The 15,978-nt window shown below is 48.0% G+C and overlaps 2 protein-coding genes across 2 annotated transcripts in view; both read right to left on the bottom strand.

Moving 5' to 3' along the window:
* The window catches only part of YPEL2 (yippee like 2), a 30,086-nt gene extending 29,025 nt beyond the window's left edge, over positions 1–1,061 (bottom strand). Inside the window, exon 1 of the mRNA XM_072353486.1 lies at positions 948–1,061. The gene's annotated coding sequence lies outside the window, so the exon portion shown is untranslated. The remainder of the gene's footprint in view (positions 1–947) is intronic.
* A 1,296-nt stretch (positions 1,062–2,357) lies between these two features.
* On the bottom strand, positions 2,358–15,713 carry GDPD1 (glycerophosphodiester phosphodiesterase domain containing 1). The gene is made up of 10 exons (XM_072353655.1): positions 15,484–15,713; positions 12,262–12,304; positions 9,998–10,133; positions 9,599–9,644; positions 8,826–8,944; positions 8,292–8,381; positions 7,525–7,658; positions 6,781–6,840; positions 5,932–5,983; positions 2,358–5,463 (listed from the first exon to the last, which is right to left on the bottom strand). The coding sequence occupies exons 1-10, from the start codon at positions 15,617–15,619 to the stop codon at positions 5,341–5,343; spliced, it is 939 nt and encodes a 312-aa protein (XP_072209756.1). The 5' UTR covers positions 15,620–15,713; the 3' UTR covers positions 2,358–5,340.
* Between the last annotated feature and the right edge of the window lie 265 nt (positions 15,714–15,978).

Here is a 15,978-nt window from a genome sequence, read left to right as displayed (position 1 = left end):
TTTCTTCCCCTTAAAAAGGAGAAAAGAACATCCCCTCAATTCCCCATTCAAGCACTGCCATTACACAGCAAACAGGGCTTAAAGGAAACCAGAGGTGTGGATCCCATCACAGTGCAGGCTTAAACAAAATACACAGGGGTGCTCTGCAAGCACGAAGTCACCAAACACATCCCATCCAGAATCCTCTCGTGCACCGTAAGCGCAGCTCTCAGCATCTGCTCTTTTCCAACCCCCTAACTCAGCCAAGCCCTCTCCGTGCTACCCGGCCTAAGCTTTAAGTAACTGTAACCGCATTAGCAGAAAATCCTTATTGGGAGCGCAGCGCCGGGTGTGCACTGCGTGAGGCCAGGCACGGCGCACAGCCCTCCCCGGTGTGCTCGGGCAGAGCTGACGGAGCAGCGAGGTCAGATTCAGCTGTAGGGACAAGAGGGCAAAACCCTTCTATTCCTACACCTGCAACCGCACCTGAAGCTGAGAAACAAACTAAAAACACGACGGTGATAAAGCACAGATTCTTTCGGATTCCAGATTCAACGCCGCAACCTCCAGCTCCTCCCGCCATCCCCGAAAGGTGTTTCCGGACCGAACCCAACACTCCACCACACAAAGGCCCGGCCCTTCGCTGCCCCCAGCAGCCGGCGGGGTTCCCTCACAACGAAGCGGGGCCGGAACCCCCCGCAGCCCCCGCCCAGCACCACGGGCCTCAGCCGAGGCCGCGGATCCCGGCCGTGCTCCATCGCGGCGCTTCCCATCCCGTCCCCCTCCCGATCCTCCCCACGTTCCCCTCCGGGCCCCTCAGCGGGACGCGCGGCGCTGAAGGCGGCGACGCCGTGCGGAGGGGCGGCCCCTCCGCGGTGAGGGCCGGGAGGAAGCGGCTGATGGCGCAGCTCTCGGCCCGTTCGCTCCCGCCGCCCTCCGCTCCCGGCCCACCTCCCCGCCGCACTCACTCGCCGCGGTGCGGCCGCCTCGGAACGGACCGGAACGGACCGGAACGCGTCCCACAGCGCAGACGGAGCGCGGCCACCAGGCAACCCCGCAGCGCCCTCCCCCTCCCACCGGCGTCCTCCCTTTATAAGAACGCCCGCCCTCCCCGTCGGCCACGAGCGGCACCGCCGCCGACCAATCGCCTCTCGCTGGCACATAGCAACAACCCGTCCATTGGTTACAGGCGGCCGCAGCCCATTTTTTTTCCACCAATCGGAGCGCGGGGCAGAGGGGCGCTCCCGCCCCCCCCGTCTCGGACTCGGACGCACGCAGCGCCCCCCCCCAACCCGCCGCCGTCGGCCTCGCGCAGGCAGCAGCTGGGCGGCGGCAGCCAATAGGAGCGCGCGGCGGCAGCCAATAGGAGCGGCGCTGGCGGTGCGGCGTGCAGCGCGGAGGGGGAATAACAAACAGCGCCGCTTCCTCTTAAAGGCGCAGGCACGGCGGGTCCTCCCCGCTGCAGTGAGGCCTTTTAGTACCGATCTGAGCCCGATCCGGGGCTGTTAGCGAGATTAACGTGGAAAAGGCCGGTTATCCAGGAGGTTCTCAGCCATAGGATCTGTTAACAGCAAATCCTGCTTGCAGCTGATGCTGCCGGCCTTGCGAATCGAGATGCTTCGCTCGAGCACGCCTCTGCTTCTTCGGTTATACAACGAGGGCGCCGCAAGCCTTTTCAGGCAGCTCAAAGCAACACCTTCGGGTACTGAGCAAAGAAAGGCGCTTTCATCTACCAGCAGCGAAAGGTTTTTCCCCACTCGCAGCACCAACGAACACACAGCCGCTGCTCGCTCCGTAACCAGCGCGGAGCTGCCAGCAGCTGTCCGGCCCCGCTGGGTTCCCGCAGGGCTGCGGCGCCCCCTGGCGGCCAACGCAGGTACGACAGGTGCGGGCGGGAGCGCTGGGACACGAAGAGCAGCCGCCTCCCATCGGCCTGCCTGAATTCTTTCCAGGTTACTAAACGCTGTTGCTTACAAAAAGCCTGCTTCACCTCTTAGCTAATACAGAGCCTCGAGGCTCTGACCTTAATACCCAGCACTAAATGTAAATCAATGGCAGCCCGGTAGGAAAGCTGCAGTCGTACTTGGAGGGAGCAGAGGAAACATTCATAAATCAAATAGGAACTGATCTCAGATGTTTGTTACTGAAGGCTTTGCACACAGGAGGCAGGCTTACCTCCTCGGTTCAGCCATATATGGTGGCAGATGCTATGGTTACTATGGGAAGACCAACATAAGGGCCAAAAATCCCCAAGTAATTCAGCGTATGTCAAAAGACCTCCTTTTCTGAGCATCCATCCAAAGGCCACCATTGAGATTTGGAAGTTTACTGCAGTCTCAGCACAGTATCAGAACAGAAATCACACTCCAGACAAAGAATTCACAAGGAAGTGGTATTTAGTTGTAGATCTTTCATGAGCAAAGATATCTGGATGTGCCACATTTCAAGAGCATCAATCTTTCCTTATAAGAAATAAAAATCACAGGTTTTCAGCTAGTGAGGTCCAAAACTGTTTCTGCAGATTAAAAGTGCATGGAATACAAGCATCATCATCCTTCATACATAAAGTATTTAGCAAAAGATTGAGAACACGGTACGTATTAAACAATACTTAAGAGTTAAAATTACCCAAAGGGAAAATAAGAAACCTCTCCTGGGAGGCAGAGATGAACTGAGCATCCTTCTGGACGGCTGAGCAAGACCTCGACAAGTGGTTTTCTGTCCAAGTGGTTGTGAAATCCCACAGCAGGTTATGGAACATTCAAATAAAGCAATTCAGAACAAGTGTCTGACAAACATCCTTCAGTTCCATGTCGTTTTGTTACATGCAGTTATTGGGGCCTATCGTGAACTGGTGCTCAGATTCGTGGCTTCTTCCAATCAGCTCCGTCTGTCTCAAGAGATCGAACTTCAGCTCCTTTACTGTGGTCCAAATGAGTGATGGAACAAATTCAGTGGGTCTTTTTTTCAGCACTGAGCCCCTCCTTTCCACGTATCATCTTTAAACTTCAGGTATTAAGCAGCAGATCTATCACTAAGAGAGCTCATGTATGAACAGCAAAAGCTACAGCAGATGTAGGAAGAGCAGCGGTTGAAGAATGTGTTGAGCATCTCTGAAGGCACAAGTTCCCAACAGCACTGCTACAGCAAAACGGGCAGCTTATAGTGTGAAAATAAAGTCCATTTTAATAGCAGTGTTTTGTCAGTCAATACGGAATAAAGCAAAACAGTTTGCTTACACAGCAATGGGGAAAACTTAAGGGGAAAAAATGATGTAAGCCAAATTCAAACAGGGAGGGTGTTTCATTTGCCTGTTGAGATCCACATGAAGCCTATTCTGAAACTATTCTGTGAATATTAGAAAACAGGGAGAAATAATACGACTAGACTGATTATTAGCAGTTACCTGACCAGCATAACTGGTCTGGAGTGGAAACAAGAAGCACAGCACATGATAAATCATGTAATCCTTATTCCTATGAGCAGGTAGGAAGTTCCATTTTCCTCTCAGCCATTCAATATACAACAAGCCTGATTAAATCAAAAGGAAATTGAATCTACAGCCATCTTAAGTAGGCAGACATTGAGAAGGACACCATTAACTCACTTGCCACCACTATCACACATTCAATTAAACTGTAAAATACAGTTACGTCTTCTACTTCATCCGTAAGAACTCCTTGGAAAGGAACTTCCCTTTTCTTAAATGGACATTGCACAAATGTGACTGTGCACAACACAAACCAATGTTATCTGTTCAGATGGACTTGACATTCTACCACGGCTGGGCATAATGAAATAGCAAAGGTGCTCCATGACTACAGGTACAGGTGAAACAGGAGCCCTTCCGAGTCTGAGACTGGAAGGGAATAAATTCATTACTTTACAAACTTTTAGAACAATGAGTTTATCTTGCAGTGAATCTCTCTCTTGTTCTGGCTACTGCGTTGATCATTAAATGAGATCATTTAGGTCTGTAAGGAATTAGATACCATCATCACTACATGACAGCTGTGTTCCAGCAGTACCACCTGACGGCTGGGCTCTACACATATCATGGTGAATAATTAAGCTAAAACAGCCAAATTCTTTCTGAAAAACCCTAACATGACAACACCAAAGTGCAGAGGCATCACAGGCCGACAGAGCATCTGTTCAGAGGGGCAGAACAGCACTCAGCTTCTATAAATACATTCCTATCCTTCCCCATCCCATGACTTTTACTGGTAAAATGACTTCTGAGTCCATGCCAATAAACCTCATCAATATTGAATGTGGAGAATAAAAGACTAAAACTTACAGACATCCTAGACTGATATCTGCTCCTTTTACAGGCACATAAACACGTCTCCTTTGGGTGAATTCATTTACAACAAACCTTTTACTCCTGACCAAATGTGAAATCTTCTTTGGTCCCTCATCCAAAAAAACAGCTTCCCATTATCCGAGCCAAGAGGTGTCAGAACTATGAAAGTGCAAAAGACTCCTACGGCATCGGTTTCCTTTGTGAAAAGAGCATTTCAAAGGAAGTGTAATCTATACCGAGTGCAACCTTCCTCTCTGGGAAGCTCCCTGCCAGGCCATGGCAGCCTGATGGGCAGCTCAGAACCAGGGGGCAAAGCAAGATCCTTGCAGAAGAACGAAGCAAACTCAGCATCAAGCATAAACGCTGTGTCTGGACCTTGACCAGTGAGTCACTGTATTACCATCACATCAAAAAGAAGTCTAAATAACAGCTGGAAGTGGAGCTCAACATTCTTATCAGTAAGAATAACTGAGTAAACCTACACTGACCAAGTGGGTTCGTTTTGGTTTGGGGACAAAAAACCAGAAGGAGAGTAAAAAGTGATTGCTTTTACTACACTTTGCAGGCTGAACTGCCTGGCCGTCCACAGGTTCTGCTTTCTATTTCTCCTGGGCGTTGCTTCTCTTTCCCACCCTACAAGTCACCTGAAAAGTAAAAGCAACACTAGCAATACGCACACAAAGGGTACACTTTCAGAAACCCTTCGGTTTCTGCACACTACAATATAACTGGAGTCATCAGCGTGCCTTGACGTCTGCTTAGGAACACTTGTGACTGGTCAAACAACACTTATTATCTACAGGTATCCTATCCAGCAACTTTCTTCTTAGTCAGGGCTATTAGTGAAGTGCACCTTTGCTACATGATCTATTTACAAACGTAAACTATGTCATTAAAGTCCTAAAATAAATAGACAGCCTTTACATTAGGTAGCGACCTGACAAGGTCAAGGATCACCTTCCAAACAACGTGATTTGGGTACGTTGCTCGACTTATTTTTTGATTAAATGTCTTGGCTCCATCTGTTCTGCAAAGTCTTCCTTGTTGTCCTGTATTTACACGGGGTAGTTGTGTAAAAACTCCTTGAGCTTTGTTGGATAGTCTGTCATGACTCCGGTTGCTCCCAGATCAAACGCTCTCTTGTATTCTTGTTCTTCATTCAGTACCCAAATATATACCTGCAATACGGGAGGATACATTATAGCAGGAAACACTCAAATAAAGAGTAGCGGCTGCTGACCTGGATTGTTTCATATGTGACAGAGATGATGCCACATGTATTAAAACCATTACACTGTGATGCCAAAGCACTCCAATGTATCCTTCTTCAAAGGCAAACAGTGCGTGGGAAGGCATTTTCTGGCTGAATTTAACTCTGGTGTTACCCGAATCTTCAGGCATCTCCAAAAGTCAATAAAAGCCCCAATCAGGAATGCAGCTTTGAACATTTTTGTAGCTCAAGTTTGTCCACCTTCCCAAAATAATGAAGATTTGCTTCAGGTTTATGTAGCTCTACAAAGGATTTGAACTGAAATAACCCTCACAGAAAAGGACAGAGAACACGAACCCATCTTAAGGCCACGTCTACCTTGTTCAGATTCTCCCCAGACCTAAAGCAGGTTTCCTATAGCTTTGCCACACTGTACCTGAATGCCCCGAGCAGTGAGGTGGTCAAAAAGCGCTTTCCTCATTAGCAGTCTGCAGAACAGAGAAAGACATTTGTTCAAGAACAAGGAGCATAGATGGGATTTTTAACACCAATTAAATGTTCTGTAACACAGTCTCCATAGATCATTTAGATTCAATGGTTTTCACAAGAAAGGGATTAAAAAGTCAACTGCAGAAAGCTTGAGCAACTCGAGCCCACCTAACATTTCCAGCCTGAATTAATAATGGGCATTTGTATCAGTGTTCTGAAGATCAAATCCTCCTTCCTTGTGCAGATACACCCCTGTATGATGGCCAATACCCCGATCCCTTTGCCTTCAGATGAGATTTGCGTTCTTTACATCAGAAGATGAGAGAACTCTACTGATTTGCCACTTAATAAAGCAAACAGATGGCAAACCCAGAAGCAGCAGCAGCACTCACTGCGTCTTCTGCAAGTGTCCAAGTTCCCTTCTGAAGCACAAATAGCCTTAAAATGCAACACACTGTGTGAACCAAACAGCATCTCCTCTGACAACACCAGGAAGCAACCACAGCCTTGTGAAACACAACAGAGCTGTGCGTCTGCCTGCATGGCAAACAACTGAACCCACACTCAAGTATTTTAAGTCGCACTGGAATACTCTGCACTGTTCCTGTATCTCGGTGTGTTTCTGTGTGTGTGCAAGAAGGCAAAATAAGTGTAGAGGAACAAAAAGACTGGAAGAATCTGAAAGAAATGCCAACCCAACAAGCACCCATCGCAATCATTTGCTCTTCGCTTCTTAAGCCAAGTGTCAATACTGAAACTAAATATGATTAAACATTTAATAAGATTAAAATCTTACGTGTCAGCCAGCCAGATAATAAATTTCTGGCTTCTCGACATCTTTTCTGGTTCTTTCAGCCTGTTGAGGAAGAGGATAAAAAATTAGCAGAGCGCTGGTTAAAGTACTGAGATGTTCCTGCAATAGAAACATGATGAATTAGTCCTGCCGTTCCTCAGAGCAGTAATTTCCCTTTCACTTCAAGACAGGGACTTAGAACTGGGTTACAGAAGAGAAATGTGCCACACTTAACAGAGTGCAGAGATGGGTGTTACATTTTCAGCACGGTATGAGAAACAGGGCATGGGAAATCTCAGATCTACCTCAGTTCTGACTTCCCCTCAGCCTTAAACTAATTTGTTCTGTTTCCATATCTAAGATAGAAGAAGAAATGTGCAAAAACCAGTTATTTGTCCAGCACTGCAATGTACTGCTATCTGAATAGCACCAGCTGTCTGAAGGTGGTATAGAAGGAGATGCTATCAAGCACTGATATGTACAAGTACCCAACATGACAATAGCTTAACCCAGAGCAGGCAAGAGACACATTAAACATAGAGGACCACAAAACTTGCATAACTTTCATTTATGAATACCCAAAAACACCTTTCCTAACAGGAAATAAATACTATTTGTTCTCTCCTGGGATAGACACTATAAAGATACTGAACATCCTCTTTACAATCACCCTTTCCACCTAAAGGACAGCTGCCATGGCTGCCCACTTGTGTTATAGTGAGGCACCACCAACCAACTCCAACTCACTTGAGGATGATGGAAGGCATGGGGATTTCCAAGAATTCTTCCTTGAAAGGAATGAATGGCAGCAGACCAGTGTAGAACAGGCCCAGAAGCAGAAGGACACGTTGCAAACAGAAGATGATGGGAATGTCAGCATTCTGCAGGACCAGGAATGAACAGTTACACCTCACTGTGGTTAAGATACCTTTATCAGTTTCCCACTGGAATAAGCATAAATCCATTTACTTCAAAACTGTATAATTTCTTAGCACAAAAAGGAACAGCAGTTACAGCTTCGTGCCAATATAAGTGAACAGCAACTAATATCAACACCCATTACTTCAATAAAAAGAAACATACAACAAGCAATCTTCATAAGAATTGCTTTTGCATCAGATGAATGATGCACAACCCTGGGCAACAGGAGGTTCTGGCATAAAAATCATAAGATCCCATATATATATATATGTATATATACATATACATACACATACACATATATATACATTTTACTATATATATATTATATAAATAATAATAATAATAATATATTATATATAAAACAATTCAGCTTTATTCCCTAAGGGCTGCACTGCGGAATAGATGGTTGCTAACTACACTTGATTTATTCTAACAGTTTTTATTGGGTTTACAACACTAATGAAAGATTTTAGATCACTACCAGAAGTCTGGCATGGCTCCATCAGCCTTGATTTACGGGGTACTTTTTGTACACGTCATCACACAGCAACAAGAGGACAAGAACAAAACTCAGATGGATCCACTCTTACCTCCTTCAGACACTTGGATACCACCTCGTAACTGACGTTCCCCCATACTGTCAAATGCTCTCGTTTATACTGACTCACCAGCTCTGAGACCTGCAATATAGAAGCCAAAAAGCAGAAACCCAACGTGCTTTCCTTGACTATTACCTGCAGAATAATTGAATTCTAATTTAAATTGCTTTTTTTTTTACTACATACATCACCACAGGAATGATAGATCTTCTACATCCTCTCCCATTTTAAGATCATTACACTACTTTGCACTCAGGATGAAGAGAGAAGGATGTCATAGGAAGCAGAGCCAAAGGCCCTAATGATGTGCAGATAGACAACATCAGGGGCTCTCCCGTTGTCTGCTGACATGGTTAGATCTTGCACTCCATCTCTGTGTTCCACATTATTTCGTATGTGGCACAAGATCTAACATGAAGGATGCTAGCACTGAAATCCATGTTCTAAGAAGACTTTAACTCCAAGAATCTATTTTGGAACTCCAACGTCCTCACACACTGTTCAGCCTCACATCTTGTCACGCACCTTCCTGATCAACACGTTGTTGTTCACTTTGATGTCAATGTTGACAGGAGTTTGTGGAAAGGCCTCAAACACCTCCTTCAGGAGAGGGATGCGGTTGTCTTTGCCCTCAGAGTGACTTTCTGGGGAAACAAGAGAGTCGTTGCTGCTGTGGCCATTCATGACATACTGCAGGCAAAAGCTGAGCTGTCAGAGCGTTTATTATCTTAACAGGAAAAGCAACACACAGAAATAAGCACATTTTCCATACTAAATCAACCATCCAACGAAACACCAGCACCAACTTCAGCCACAGCTGTAAGTAATTGTGAAAAGCTCATTCCTACAAGGAAAACGTACTAAGACAAATGTCTCAGTCACCATAACTCACATAAGTTTGGTATTTAGGTCCAAACTGCATGAGATTTAGTCGTTATTTTTGCAACAGCAGGAGTGCAGGCATCATTAAAACTCAGAACGAGCCAACATGGGCTCAGCTGCCAATACAGACTAAATGCAACCAGAAGAATCTTTCCTTCTAGGAGAGCGCACCACAGAAGCACTCCTCGAGCAGAGGGGACAGATGGCCAAATCCTCCCAGTTTTAATGTCTGAAGCTGCTTGTGGGTCACCACACATCACCAAAATGGTTGTATCTGCTTTCTGACCCTCCTCCTGTCCGGATCCTGATAGAAGCAAACACACACTTCTCCACTCCCTTCACCAAAATACGACGTTGCCATATGGAAAATGAGTTACCAGGACTGCAAACTGAAGCATCAGAAGACAAAAGCTCACCTTTCTGAAACGTGACGTCCAACTTGCAGAGATACGGTGGAAGTTCCTTAAAGGGACAAAAAACAACACACCTCTAACTTAATGCAGGGATATCATCACGACTCTCCTTGAAGAACACATAGAAATTGTAACTCATAAGCCACGTAAACTGCCTTTAAAGACAAAATTAATCAATTCTATTTCTTGCCTAAACACCAATTGTGCATTTTGTTCCTTCAGTCTGGAACTACGTGGCATCCTTGGAGCTCTGCTACCTGCTGCTGAATAAGGCAGAGAACTTGTAGGCTGAGCTTCCCCTCCATAAGCTCTGCATGCACACACAGCCTTCCTGCCCACCCCAACCATTCTACAAACACACTCCTAAGCATCACTGAGCACTAAAACGTTCCTCCAACTTACAGAGTACTTGAGGTCAGATATGTTGACATCGACTCCTGTCGATCTCTTCAGGTTCTCATCATGGGACACGACCACTTGCTCATCTTTGGTCAGGTGACAGTCCAGCTCCAGCATGTCCGTCCCTATGTTAACAGCACTGGAAGCAAAGAAGCCTGCCTTGAGGCACACATATACTTTGTACAGGTCCAGGCCTAACACATGTGTGTTATTCAGCTGAACTAATCTCAGCGAAGGCACTTTGCATGCTTTATGATGCAACGAATCCTCACAACTGTAGTGCCTAGCAAGGAACAAACAACTCTATTGCAGCAGAAAGCTGATGCAAGAATAAACAAAGCACTGTGAATCAGAGCTGGGATTTGGACTGGGAGCCTTGGCACTTTGTTGCAGCCTACCACTCAACATATAGAAATAGCACTCTTTAATGGATCATTGGCTCTACAGCTCTGTACCATCTTTAATGGATCATCGGCTCTACCAGTGTGAGATCTGTCTCACCACAGAGAAGGCTCCAGGTCCAGTAAAACGTGTTCTGATCCAAGCACAGCAGAGCTGAGGTTGTAAAGCACAACAGGATGGCAGAGCTCTTTGCTCATTGAAGTTCAACTGTTTTCATGCCATGGCACATGTCTAATAAAGCACAAGGGGCTTTGTAAATGCTGAGCTGACCAGGAACTTTCATTGCTGTAAACACAGTGCTTAAAACTCTCTCTCTAAACCAAGCCTGATCATAAAACGAAATGGAAATGAAGCAAGATAAAAATATCTGGAGAGTTTACTTAGCAGCTTCCTGTCAGGACAGCACTACCCTCCATGTCTGCAATAAGGACAGTTGTCAGTGAGTGAACTGCTGGGATATCTTTTGTGCCAGAGCCCCAGGTACTTTAAGACACTGCACAACAATTACTCTAAAATCTCAAACCAGAAGCATTCACAGCAGTGAACAGTGGTAAAAAAGAGCCCAACAAATCCACAAGGATGTTTTTAACCACTCTGGCACAAAGAGCTAATTGCTCTCCAGAACGCAGTGATGCTATTTGCAACTGGCAGCTGTGATCGGTTTAAGACTGATCTGGACCTCAGAGCATGTGTTACTCTATGACCATAAAGTAATTAAAGTGGTCAGAACAGAAGCGGTGTTATTACACAGCGTGATCTGAGTCCCAGGACAGCCCTTAACAGAGTTTACCTCTGAGAATCAAATACAAATAAGCTGTGGCCTAACTTTTCTTTTTAAGAGCTCTGTCCATATTAAACCAATGTGATCCTACATCATGATGAAGACATGGTTGAAAAAGGAGCACTTTCTGAAAGCGTCGTAGCAGAGTTGGAGCGAGGCAGGCAGGCAGGAGCCAAACACAGCTCTGCTCAGCTTCCATGGAGATAGAAAAGACTGCAGCACTTTCAATGGCACTGTTTGGATGGGGAAGCTGGCAAAGCTCTGCCTGCAAGGCACAGCGCAGACTGCTGAGCCCACTCCACGCAGTTAAACCCAAACAGCAGCCCCATAAGGAACAAAGAGGAGCCCACATGATTTGGTTGCTGCTCTTTGGCAGCTGTGGTTTTTGATGTGCTGTTTTTTCCAAGGGCTGTTGAGAATGCTGTTAGAATGCACTGCTTCTTAAATGCTTGGAGGCTTAAAGGGCTTTCCAGTACCAACTCGATTGCGAACCCGTAGATAAGAGGCTTTCACACATTGTGCAAAAGAATTATGTGTGAGCAGGGAGAAAACATAACTGGAGCCTTCCTTAATAGCTTTACAGACGGCATATTAAGTTCGTTAACATTAAGACTTCAGTCGCAGTCCTGGTGGGAGGTGAATTCTTAACCTTCTGTACAGAGGAAGGAAATGAACGCCATTAAACCGCAGAGCATGGAGAGCAGTGCAAGCAGCAGCCGAAACTCAGAGGAGCTGAAGGGCAGCAGCACATTGGTTACACTGATCTGAAATACCTTCTGAGAAGGTAAAAAAAGCATGTGGTGCTACTTACAAAAAGAGCTTCAAAACGATAACCCAGCAGGTGGAACCTCCATCACACGTGGAAGCGCCACTGTTTAATTTGCTGGAAGATGAAGCAACGAGGCCCCAGATTTCCTCATGGGAAATGAGAGCAACGTTAAGCAACCCATGCAAGTCATCCACAGGAGATGACTTCAGGGCCGTAACCCAAAGTGGTGGAAGTCAGATCATCAGTGATTACTTCACTCATTAAAGACAATGAGGACACCACAGGTACAGACATACAGGTTCCATCTGTACTCACTGGTGAAAGGCTGCCATCGTGTTCTCCAGGTTCTCCCCAGCACCTAGAAAAACAACAAGAACAGGCGGTGAAAGTCTTTCCTTCACCTCAATAGAGCAAAGAAATACGAAGTTATCAGATTAGAAACACATCTTGAGGAACGAGGATGAAGTCAGAGCTGAGGGTCAAGGCTGACACCTTGGATTTGCATACTTTGAATACACAAATGAGAGCATTTATTTGAGCAAACTTAACACCTCTTCTGTCAGTGCTCCTGAAACAGCTCCAACCTGCCAGCAAGGGGCAATGCTGCTGCAAAGGGGGGGGGTCTCACACACGGGGAATGAAGCACATAAACTCCAGAGGAGAAAAGGGAAGCAAATTCATTTCTCTCTCTGGCAGAAATAAACCCTGCAACTCATCATTCCTCACATAAAAGCCTTTGAAGCATCAGCGTGGTGGGGGCTGTGCCTTCCTCCCTGCCTCACAAAGGTGCTACCTATGGAGAAGCAGAACTACAGGAAGCTACAGAGAGCAACCAGGAAGGATATCTATGCAAATCCCAACTACTCTGCAGTGAGGAAGGACAGGCTCTGTAAACAGCAATTACAGGAGCTGCAGAAGGCCCTGCCTATTTGCCAATACACACTTACCTACGGCTGTGTTTAGCCAGTAAAGCGATGCAATTCTATGTGCACACAACTAGCAATATACAGCTATTTTTATCGGGTTACCTGTGCTGGTAAGCTTACAGAGAGGCTTAATTGGTAGAATCCAAATAGCCAAACCTCTGTGGTTTAACATATGGCAAACCCACTGCAGCTTCTGCAGTTTGGCATTCAGGGATGTTTGATGAAGTTTGGCTTTAACATTAGGAAGAGGTTAAATGGCAGAAGGGATAAAGGAGAGCATGAGAATCGCATCAGACACCTCTGATAAGTGCCTAACAGACAGGAAAGCCCCGCACAGCACACAGAGTATTAGTTATAAATTAACTACGATTAAAAGGTTTTAGATAAGGTATCAACTGTGAGAATACAGCCCTGCAGCCTGAGCTGGGAGAGAGGGAAAGAAAACCGCAGCCAGAACTTTATCCCAACATTTATGGGCAGAAATGTAGAGAAAGAAGATTTCTGATGGCTCCTGTGACAAATGGTGCGTTGGGCAGAGCGGGGTGGGGAGTCAAAGCAGCTGGAAGCAAAGAGCCTGAGTTGTGCTATGGGGAAATGAGGAACAGCACTCGGACATCAGCTGAAATGGGAGCTGCACATCAGCAAGATGGCTTTTGTAGGCCGCTCTCAGAAAAGGGAAGCGAGCTTTGCAAGCATCCCAGTGGGACACGAGTGAGGCAAAGTCAGCCACCGGCTCAAGAAAATGACCCTCACTAACTCTGGTTTCTTCAGTACAAGTGAGATGTGCAACTACCAGAGAAGGGCTGTGAAAGTTTAGCAGTGAGAGATCCGTGGTTGAGAGCGCTGGGATCATTGCCTGGAGGAGAGAGGCCCAGGGCAGATCTTATCCCTAAGTACAAACACCCAACGGGATGAAGGCTGAGCCAGCCCTGCCATGGGGCACCACTGAGCTGCCATGAGGCAACGGGAGCAGACTGAAACCCTGGGATTCACTTTAAGCATATGGAAAAAGAAACCCTCTTATTGGAAGAGCGATCAAACACCGGCACAGGTTGCCCAGTGAGCCTATAGAGCCTCCATCCTTGGATGTACTCATAACTGGGCAGGGTCTGAGAATGCCACCTGGGTCAAACAACAGCTCTGCCATCAGGTCTGTGCAGCTGCTGCTGATAGAGGAGTCCAGCACAGAGAATCAGGATCTCACTATTGACCCTGGCAATGAGCAATTTCAAAAGTAAAGAAATAACTCAGGGATGAATCCACAGAGGAACTATGAACTGAGATAAGAAGGCTCCTGTATGAAAGAGGAACCATAAACTCAGATAAGAGAGTCCTGCATGAAGAAAGGAGCCAAACCAAGGCATGCAAAGCCTCACCTCGGGGAGGAAAAAGTCAAACAAGTGTTACCTGGAGCTCTGCAGTCAATTGGAGCAATGCAATAGGAAACCTGACACTGCATGCGAAGCTGCAGCACGATGAGCTGCAGAGTCACACAGGAATCCATCCCGAGGTAAACACTGCAGGGTATGAAATGTAAGCGATCCTCAGCCCTGCAGCAGGCGATGAGCAACGCGGCCCAGACGTCACTCAGGGCTGTATTTGCACCCAGGTGTGCTCCTGCTGCTCACACAGACACAGGGCAGCTCCGAGAGCCGGACTTTGTCTCCGTGTGCCAACACTCCCTTTAGGGAAAGCTTTCCTGCCCTTCTCGTGGCTCTCAGTGCCCCCCCAGGGGCTCAGGGCTGTGTCTGAGCTGAGGCTGCAGCACAAAAGCAGCTAAAGGAGGTCACACCGAGTGCCTGCAAAGTCACCCACAAGTTTGCGATGGCTTCCCAATTAATGAATGGGCGGCAATCAAAATTACCTGCCCAGCAGGAAATAAGCAGCAGACACGTGCCGAGCAAGGCTTGCTTTGTGCTATATTGAAGGTGATGAATCCTAACGAAGCTCAGGGTGTCCCATACAGCAAATGAAAGAAATCCAAGCAGGAAAAGCTTTTGGAGCCCTGCGTCGTGTGCTTTAATAACTCACAGTGGCGGTCACAGATGGGACTGCACTCAGACCCCCACACAAAGCACATCCAAAGCACCTCGCACCGAATTTAGGGCAAAACCCGACGAGACAACGGCAGGTGCTCCTACCCACGGAGCAAGGCTCGGCGCCGACCCCCACCAGCACACAGCGGGGACGAAACCTGCTCTGTAGTTTCCCCTTTGCAGAAGGTAGGGAGGAAAAACAACCCCCAGCCCAAAACGTCCCGAGGATTTCGGGGTCTTTTGGCGGAGCGCTTTTATCCCCGCGCTCATCCCGGCGGCGGAGCGGCGCCGAGGGCCGCCGAGGATGGAGCGATCCCCGCGTTGCCGGAGCCGGGATCGGCAACACAGCGCCCGGAGAAGGGAAACACGGCACGGAGCTGATGGCGGGTGACACGGCCGGCCCTGGGAGATTAATTCGGCTCTGAAACGAAGCGTTGGTCAGCAGGTGGCACCTAAAATTAGGCGGGGGGAGGCAGGCTGAGAGCGGCGCGCCGCGGGCACGGCTCGGCCGAGACCCGCCCGGAGGGGCAGCGCGGAGCAATAAGGGACCCCCCCGTGCCCCTCGCCCCACTCACCGCCTCGGTGCGAGATGTGCCGGCAGCGGAAACGCTGCCGCTTGGGCCGGTGGAGCAGCCCGGGGCACTTGAGGAGCAGCGCCGAGGTGAGGACGTATCCTCCCAGCGTGGACAGCACGTAGAGCGTCGCCGACATCCTGCGATCCTCCGGCCGCCCCGAGCGCGTCCTCCGCCCGCTCCAACCCGCTCCAACCCGCCCCACCCCCGGCCCTGCCCGGCTCCCCGCGGGGCGGCGACGCTGCGGGATCCGCTACCACTGCGGCCGCGCAGCCGCACCGCTCCCTCCGCCCCCGGGCCGCGGGGAGGCGGCAGCGCGCAGGCGCGGATCCCGGCGCGGTGCTTTGCGGGGCTCCGAGCTGCGGGAATGAGCTGAGAAAGGGAGCGATGTAAAGAGGGAGGTGAAAGGATGCGCGGCTGCTGATTGGGGACCGAGAGCGGGGAAACCACGTTAGGTCTCACAGCTTCATCTCAGCGTATCGGGCTGTGCTCGTGGCT

This window comes from Excalfactoria chinensis, chromosome 19 (assembly GCF_039878825.1).
Source record: "Excalfactoria chinensis isolate bCotChi1 chromosome 19, bCotChi1.hap2, whole genome shotgun sequence".
NCBI classification, from domain to species: domain Eukaryota; kingdom Metazoa; phylum Chordata; class Aves; order Galliformes; family Phasianidae; genus Excalfactoria; species Excalfactoria chinensis.
Note: the sequence above shows the minus strand (reverse complement) of the source record. Positions and strands in the feature narration are given on the sequence as shown.

Coding starts and splice junctions, on each gene's coding strand:
- GDPD1 (XM_072353655.1), bottom strand. CDS start 15,619: ATGTCGGCGACGCTCTACGTGCTGTCCACGCTGGGAGGATACGTCCTC. Junction 10,134..12,261: donor ACGATGGCAGCCTTTCACCA/GTGAGTACAGAT, acceptor CTTTGCTTCCAG/TGCTGTTAACATAGGGACGG. Junction 7,659..8,291: donor TATCCAAGTGTCTGAAGGAG/GTAAGAGTGGAT, acceptor CTGGTCCTGCAG/AATGCTGACATTCCCATCAT.